The sequence below is a fragment of the Anomaloglossus baeobatrachus genome, chromosome 3 (assembly GCF_048569485.1).
Source record: "Anomaloglossus baeobatrachus isolate aAnoBae1 chromosome 3, aAnoBae1.hap1, whole genome shotgun sequence".
NCBI classification, from domain to species: Eukaryota; Metazoa; Chordata; class Amphibia; order Anura; family Aromobatidae; genus Anomaloglossus; species Anomaloglossus baeobatrachus.
Window position 1 is genome coordinate 25,260,361 of NC_134355.1, and position 9,052 is coordinate 25,269,412.

General features: G+C 45.3%; 1 protein-coding gene and 1 long non-coding RNA gene across 2 annotated transcripts; both read right to left on the bottom strand.

Moving 5' to 3' along the window:
* Positions 1-2,485: 2,485 nt before the first annotated feature.
* On the bottom strand, positions 2,486-3,651 carry LOC142294888 (uncharacterized). The gene is made up of 3 exons (XR_012751317.1): positions 3,555-3,651; positions 3,135-3,212; positions 2,486-2,543 (listed from the first exon to the last, which is right to left on the bottom strand). It is a non-coding gene; the product is annotated as an uncharacterized LOC142294888 (long non-coding RNA).
* A 2,632-nt stretch (positions 3,652-6,283) lies between these two features.
* Positions 6,284-7,684, bottom strand: LOC142294889 (uncharacterized). The gene is made up of 2 exons (XM_075337951.1): positions 6,489-7,684; positions 6,284-6,368 (listed from the first exon to the last, which is right to left on the bottom strand). Exon 1 carries the CDS (start codon positions 7,641-7,643, stop codon positions 6,630-6,632), a length of 1,014 nt encoding a protein of 337 aa, XP_075194066.1. The 5' UTR covers positions 7,644-7,684; the 3' UTR covers positions 6,284-6,368; positions 6,489-6,629.
* Between the last annotated feature and the right edge of the window lie 1,368 nt (positions 7,685-9,052).

A 9,052-nucleotide genomic window follows, 5' to 3' on the forward strand; every position in this document is an offset into this window, starting at 1 on the left:
TATGTCAGGATGACTGTATATAGCAGGATGAGGGACATATACTGTATATACAAGGCAGGAGGATGATTACCAGGATGCGGTACCTTAGTCAAGAATTTGTGGACATTACCCCCATAACAGTGTAAGCAGCAGATCCTCGCCCCATAACAGTGTGTCATGACCACATTTTTTGCTTAAAATTTTATTTTCCCATTTTCCTCCTCTAAAACCAGGGTGCGTCTTATAGTCTGGTGCGTCTTATAGTCCGAAAAATACGGTAACCATCTACATAAAATACCTATATACTTACATTACTTCTCGAATACTAATAGTTACATCCTGTATTATGGTTGCCTGTTCCACTCTCTGACTGCCCTCACTACCTCCCGTGGTCTCCAGTTCCACTCTCTGACTGCCCTCACTACCTCCTGTGGTCGCCTGTTCCACTTTCTGACTACCCTCACTGCCTCTCGAGGCCGCCTGTTCCACTCTGACTGCCCTCACTGTCAGAAAGTTCCTAATGTCTATTCTGAATCTCCTTCCTTTTAGTTTCCTCCCGTTGCTTCTTGTACTTTCTTGTGCTAATACGAATAGGGTGGTTCCCTCTGTCCTGTGACATTTCAGGTATTTGTAGACCGCTATTAAGTCTCCTCTCAGCCTCCTCTTTAGTTCTTGTATCCGGTCTTCACAGGACATGGTCTGCAGACCTTCTACCATCTTGGGTGCTCTTCTCTGGACTTGCTCCAATATATCGATGTCTTTCTTGAATTGGGGCCCAGAACTGTACCCAGTATTCCAGGTGGGGTGTGACCAGGGCAGAGTATAGGGGAATAATCACCTCTCTGGATCTAGAGTCAATGCTTGTCTTGATACATCCCAGAATTTTGTTGGCCTCTTATTCTCAGCAGTGATGGGGATCGGGAATTTGAGCCTCCACCAGTTACACTTCTATGGATGATCTACCAGACAGGTAATGTTCACCATGAAGACCAGCCCTGCCCGTGTGTTACTGTGTAATATGGAGGTCATGCAGTACTCCTCCACTTCACACCTCCTAATACTGGAAAGACGTTGATAAGCGGAGCTCTCATGTGGTTTCTGGCCATTTCTGCCTGTGATAAAGACTAATTCTAGGGGGATTTGTAGCAGAAACTCGGGGTGACATCAATCTGCTTGTCTGATGGGATGAATCTGATTATTGTTATCAGGAGCCATCACCTCAAAGTCTGAGGGAAGAAAATCATGGCCGACCAGAAACCCTCTGATCAGTATATACAATATATTATGAGGCATCTACGGTATATACAGATCTGTGTATGACAGCTGCGAACAAGCGGAGGGTAAATATATAAGACAGTAACACTATTACTATACTGCACCCCAAATATCCTGGGGTCACCACCTTCCATACTAAATATACAGTCAGGATGAAGGAGACTCGTACACACGGCCAGTAATATAATAACAGTGATATTTATTCACTCATATAGCGCCATTAATTCCGCAGCGCTTTACATCCTATCAGTAATGTCTTTGGAGTGTGGGAGGAAACCGGAGACCCCGGAGGAAACCCACGCAAACACGGGGAGAACATACAAACTCCTTGCAGATGTTGTCCTTGGTGGGATTTGACCCCAGGACCCCAGCTCTGCAAGACTGCAGTGCTAACCACTGAGCCGCCGTGCCGCCCATGTGCTGGATAATGGCAGCATGTGCCGTAGATGGCGGTGGACGCAGCAGAAGAGTCACTTACTCTGTGATTCCATCTGACTGCGGAAAGTAAAGAGAACAGAGACCGAGCCCGGAATCTGCCTCGTACTGAGGAGCGTCATCTGCTCCGGACATGGCGGCCGCCACATCATTGACTTGTCATAGTCGTCTTCCCCAGCCGTACCCCATCTTCATTGTGGGGGCACAGCGGACCCCCCGCTCTGGAGCAGTGATCTGTAGAAAGAGGAGACAGAACTGGTCATTGAGCAGCCGAATATTACACATCAGAGAGGGGCACACGATTTACCCCCGGTCACTACCACTTATTATATTCTTCTGACCTGGGATATATTTGGGTCCATGGGTCCTGTGTCTTGGGGGTCGTTCTTCTTCTGGTTCACGCCCCTGTGTACAAAATAACAGAATACGCTTTATAATTCTGCATTGATTAATCTCATACTATATTTTTCGGAGCTTGTGCTCAGTTTTTCTATTATACAGCTCTGAATTCTCTGCTCTCTGTCACTGGTTATATATCTGGGTACCACTAGAGGGAGCAGTGGATCCTGTGCATTGCGGTGAATGGGAGCTCCCCCTAGTGGTGGCTGCAGGCAGATTACTAATGATCACGTCTCCTCTCGTCTTCCAGGAGAATCTTCACTCTTCTGTGTCAGCACAATGTGGCGTCATGTCCGCTGTTATTATCAGCTCCTGTCATTAATCACATTACGCACTGATGATCTTACCTTATATAAGGTTTTGTGGTCGCTCGATGTGACCTGTCTCTGGTCGGGAGTCACCGCTGAGACCAGGAGAGGGTCGGATTCTGCACCTCGCTTTGTCCATTACAGACTCTGGTGAAACAGAAAACACAAATATATTTATACAAAAAGTGACAGGACATCAGTATACAAAGATGATACAATGAGACAGACGCTCCAACATATCTGACAGGAAACCTGTGCTTACACATAGCAACCAATGAGCATGCAGCTTTCCTTCTACCAGAGATGTTTAAGGTATGCAAGCTGAGCTCTGATTGGTTGCTATGGACAGTTTTGATAAATGAGGTCTACTATCTTTTCATGGATGTGACCCGAGTCCTCTGATTGTCCCTGATATGTTCTCAGCAAAGGAATCTCGGACTGATTGGAAATAATGAAGGACTGTAGATCCCAGATTCATGTTGCATCTGGGATCTACTTTTCTGCCCCAGTCCTTTTCCCTATTGCTATCGTCCAGTTTTATTACTCCTATAGTATATGTGCTTTTTACATTTCTATTACCCAGATGTAGGACTTTGCACTTGTCTTTGGTAAACCCCATTCTGTTCTCCTCGGCCCATTGTTCAAGTGTCTAGATCTTTTTGAATCCACTCTCTTTCCTCTCTAGTGTTGGCTACTCCTCCTACTCCCATTCACTACCAGTTATTATATTCTTCTTACCTGGAATATATTTGGGTCCATGGTGACACACCGATATTTATTATAGCCATGTCCTGGGGGTTGTTCTTGTTCACACCCCTGTGTAAAAAACAACAGAAAACACGGTAGAATAATGCATTGATTAATCTCATACTATATTTTTCGGAGCTGGAGCTCAGTTTTTCTGACACAAAGCTCCAAATTCTCTGCTTTCTGTCACTGGTCATAAATCTGGGTGCCACTAGAGGGAGCAGTGGAGCCTGTGCATTGTGGTGAATGGGAGCTCCCCCTAGTGGTGGCTGCAGGCAGATTACTAATGTTCACTTCTCTTGTCTTCCAGGAGAATCTTTAACCTTCTGTGTCAGCACAATGTGGCATCATGTCCGCTGTTATTATCAGCTCCTGTCATTAATCACATTACACACTGATGATCTATCTTACCTTATGTGAGGTTTTGTGGTCGCTCGATGTGACCTGTCCCTGGTCGGGAGTCACCGCTGAGACCAGGAGACGGTCGGACTCTGCGCCTCGCTTTCTCCATTACAGACTCTGGTGAAACAGAAAACACATAAATATATTATACAAAAAGTGACAGAACCTCAGTATACAATGAGGATACAATGAGACAGACGCTCCAACATATCTAACAGGAAACCTGTCCTTACACATAGCAACCAATCAGAATGCAGATTTCATTCTACCAGAGATGTTTAAGGTGTTTTCATGGATGTGACCCAGTGGCGTAACTACAGTTTTATGGACCCTGATGCAAAATTTGGACCTGCCCCCCTCCCCAGCTTTCCTGTGTTCTTGTCACGCTGTACTAGATTTACAATAGCAGTACAGCGCAGTAATGTGGGACTGAGAGGATTCCTGAAACTATCTGAGAAGGTAGTTAGCTGATAAACCACTAGGGGGCGTAAAAGTGGAGGAAACGTATGAGCAGGGAATTCCCTAGCAGAGGTAATACTAGTCAAGCCCACCAGATGGCAGTAGAATCGTCATAAAGCCGTGTCACAACATGAGGTCTTGTAAGTACACAAGGGCAAAGTATAAACGTAGTCAGAGGGAAGCAAATAGTCAGTAGCCGGGAAATCAGAGCCTAGAAGTGAGGGGGAGTGGGAAGACAAGACAGAATTAAGGTATACAGATAAGAAACGAACAGGGAGACAGCGGGAGAGACACTGATGGAAACAGACAACAGAGGAGGTTAACAGGTCAGGTGAACACGGAGGTCAGGAGGGGGCAGGGCAGACAACAGGTCACTCAAGAGCAGAACACAGCAGAGCCAGAAGTATCACTGGCGAAGTCCAAGAGAAACAGTGCCCTAATAAAGCAGCCTGACCTCCAGAACGAGGGAAGAAAGGATTAACCCCTAACGTGACTTGCATTAGAAGTGAAACTAAAAAAAAGGCTCAGCTCCAGCTGAGCCAGGAGTCAAACATGACAGTTCTGCTATGCATCTTTCCCTCAGCACCTGACTTTCCCATGCTGTTATACATCTTTCCCTCATCACCCACTTTTCCCATTCTCTGCTATACATCTTTCCCTCATCACCCACTTTTCCCATGCTCTGCTATACATCTTTCCCTCATCACCCACTTTTCCCATTCTCTGATATACATCTTTCCCTCATCACCCACTTTTCCCATTCTCTGCTATACATCTTTCCCTCAGCAGCCGGCTTTTTCATGCTCTGCTATACATCTTTCCCTCATCACCCACTTTTCCCATGCTCTGCTATACATCTTTCCCTCATCACCCACTTTTCCCATTCTCTGATATACATCTTTCCCTCATCACCCACTTTTCCCATTCTCTGCTATACATCTTTCCCTCATCACCCACTTTTCCCATTCTCTGCTATACATCTTTCCCTCATCACCCACTTTTCCCATTCTCTGCTATAAATCTTTCCCTCATCACCCACTTTTCCCATGCTCTGCTATACATCTTTCCCTCATCACCCACTTTTCCCATTCTCTGATATACATCTTTCCCTCATCACCCACTTTTCCCATTCTCTGCTATACATCTTTCCCTCAGCAGCCGGCTTTTTCATGCTCTCCTATACATCTTTCCCTCATCACCCACTTTTCCCATTCTCTGATATACATCTTTCCCTCATCACCCACTTTTCCCATTCTCTGATATACATCTTTCCCTCAGCAGCCGGCTTTTTCATGCTCTGCTATACATCTTTCCCTCATCACCCACTTTTCCCATGCTCTGCTATACATCTTTCCCTCATCACCCACTTTTCCCATTCTCTGATATACATCTTTCCCTCATCACCCACTTTTCCCATTCTCTGCTATACATCTTTCCCTCAGCACCCAGCTTTCCCATGGTCTGTTATACATCTTTCCCTCAGCACCCACTTTTCCCATTCTCTGCTATACATCTTTCCCTCATCACCCAGCTTTTCCATGGTCTGTTATACGTCTTTCCCTCAGCACCCAGCTTTCCCATGCTCTGCTATACATCTGTACCGCAGAAGCCAGCTTTTCCATGATATCAGAGCATGGGAAAGCTGGAATTCTGGGTTCTCAGAGAAAGATGTATAGCAGAGCATGGAAAGCTGAGTAAAGAGGGAAAGAGCCTCTTTCCCTCAGCAACCAGCTTTCCCATCCCATGCTTATATCTTTGTCCCCCATCCTCGTATATGTGTCCACATCCTATTATTATATGGCTCCCATCCTGGTATTATTGGGCCCCATCCTCATAGTATATGGCCCCCCATCCTGGTATTACATGGCCCCCATCCTGGTTTTTACATGTCCCCCATCCTGGTATTACTTGCCCCTATCCTGGTATGATATGGCCCCCATCTTGGTATTATATGAAACCCCACCATGGTATTATATTGCCCCCCATCCTAGAATTACATGCCCCCCATCCTGTTATTACATGGCCCCCATCCTGGTATTACATGGTCCCCATCCTGGTATTATATGGCCCCCATCCTGGAATTACATGGCCCCCATCCTGGTGTTATATAGCTCTCCCCTGATGTGGCCCCTGTCCTATGATTGTCTGTAATATGTTCCCAGGAGAGGAATCTGGGAATGATTGTAAATAATGAAGGAAAAATCCAATTTTACTAGAAAGTTATATATAATGAGAAGATATGAGAATACAAATGATTAATCCTATAAGAAGGAACTTGCGTGATTTAGGGTTTGCTGAGGGCGTTCATTGTGATCCATCTCTGGGCCTCCAAGATGGCAAATTTACTCGCTTTGTGCTCTTTTTCTAATAAAAAGTAAAAACAATGACGATCAGACACCCCCCAATAATGACAGCACCCCCCCCAGCCACCATATTTCTGCATTCACTATATTGAGGCATAATGGAAATTCCATGGTTACTTACCGGTGCAGACTGGTCTGTAGGCCCAGGGTTGTGGTCGGTTGAAGGTCGGGGTGGTCTTTTGGACCGTCATGGACTCTACATGTCGTTTATAGACATGGAGTCACTTCTGATAGACTCTACATGTCGTTTATAGACATGGAGTCACTTCCTAACCTTCTTTGGAAATGCGGTGATCCTGCCGTTCTTCAGGCAGGATAGTAGATGAGCTCTGATCTCCTGATGCTGGAACTGAGCTGTGGGGTCACCGCCATCTGCCAGAAACTCATAGGCAAACGCTGTAGCAAACACCCCACAGTCATAGCAGTTTTTTTGCTGATCCACATTGAGAAAGCTCAGATGTTTCAGGGGCTCGTCGACCACAACACCGTACATGTTGATAATCTGCTGACGGATGGATGGCGACAGTTTTCTAGTATTGATGCTGTCAGCCACCAAGATTTGGTCATTTTTGAAGCAGGTAGTCAGCCAGTGCACCCTCTCCTCATCATAGTGGATCTGTACGGCATTCTGCAGTACGCAGTACCCTGGCACTAAAAGAACCGCCGGGGGCTGCAGGCCATCAAAACCCTCAAACTGATGCTGCAGCAGCTCCTGGGCCATGCCAATGATGTCATCATCCAGCATGCCCGCCTCGCCTGTGCTCCTCAGGATGAATAATTGCTCTGGAGACAGGTTGTTCCCATGACTCCAGAAATTAGGCATCTCCACTGGTGGGATCTCCACTGGTGGGGTCTCCACTGGTGGGGTCTCCATTGGTGGGATCTCCATTGATGGGATCTCCACTGGTGGGGTCTTCAGGTCCAGGGATCCTTCTCTACATAGATCCGAAAAGTTTTCTGTAGCGGCTCTTTTGGCCGGTGGCAGCATCTTGGACTGAATGTCCTCGGTGGTTGATGCTTTTCTCTTCAGACTGTCCCGGGGTCTTTCTTCTGGCAGCCCCTCGTGTGCATCTCCAGCACATTCTGGATGTGCAGGATTCGCTCCACTTTTTGCAATGCTGGAAGTGGATCCAGTATCACCTACTATGTAGGTTGGACTCTTGTCACCTCTGTCTTGGCTGATGACGTCGTCTTGACGTCTTTTTCTTGTAACCAACCTGAAGCTCCTGATCGCTGGAACGGTGGCGGATTTCATGGCTAGGAAGAAATTTCCCATCAGTGTTGTCCTCTTGCGATAGGATTCCTTGAGTCGGGTCAGAAATTTGGAACCAGTTGACATGGAAGATGAGAGAGCCTTGACCAGCAGCCGCTGGCCATAATGTGGACGCCTATGCATCCTCATGATCGCGTTGAAATTGCGTTTAATAGCGTTGAAATCGCTTTAAAATCGCGTTAAAATCGCTTTGAAATCGCGCTGAAATAGCGTTGATTTATTTCTCCTTCGTATTCCTGTAGCTGTGTGCAACCAAAAACAGGGAGTCACGAAAAACAGCTCTGGCCTGCGCTCAGGCTTTACATAGAGCAACCCCATTGTGATGTCATAGAGCGGAAGGTGACATCAGAGTTCCATTAGATTGTGACATCACAGCCCCAGCCCCGGCTGCTAATGGCTGATGTGATCATGGGGAAGAGACCTCACATTTTTATTTTTTAAACACCAAAATAATTTTTAGAAACTGCGGCTTATAACTAGTTAATGGAAATTTTATGAAATATGCAAAAATGACAATAATTAGTTAATCGATTTCTACAACTTCCAATAAAATATCTAGTTTTAGATAACCTTTTGGGGAAACTCCAGCTTTTTACTTAATTTGTACAATAAAGTCTTTCTTGGATCCTGCGTTGGTAACATTATTTCCCATTGTAGCTATGAAGCTTTTCAACATTTTTGTTTACTAATATTTACTAATATTTTTATTCCCAATTTTAACTGGGTCAGGTACCTGCGCTCCAGTCATGGGAAGACGTAAGAAAATGTATCCAACAAGCGGCTATGACATTTGGGGTATATTTTGTTCAAAAGTATTTAGTGAAATATTTACAGTCAAGTACAATTGCGGGGAGGTCGTCACCGCTACATCACATTAATTACATGTGCCAACGCTTTATGCCAATATTTATGGGATCAATAATTTAATAATACTATATATATATATATATATATATATATATACTGCTCAAAAAAATAAAGGGAACACTAAAATTCCATTCTGTTGTTTAAATATTCCCTTTATTTTTTTGAGCAGTATATAAAAAAAAATATATAATCACTGAATCCAATGCTTATGAAGTGGTGTATATAGCACTTATATTGGGATCTTAATACTTATTTTTTTGCACTGAACCTTAACTATTGGATTGATCCTGCTATTTAAGGCCTCTTTCACATGTGACGCCCTGGGCAAGCCAGGGGTCACAGCTAACAACATCACAACACACCCCACATTCCCTGCAGGCACACCATGGTCAGAACACAAAACCCTTGTTGCCCTCCTCCAGGGGCTGATGTCCACACCAGGGGGTGGAGCCAGGCGGTTGGTCTCCACCCGCCGAGGAGTTTACAGTCCTGGAGGCGGGAAAAACCAGTAGTCGAGTTGAGAGGCGAAAGTGTGAGGAGTAAAG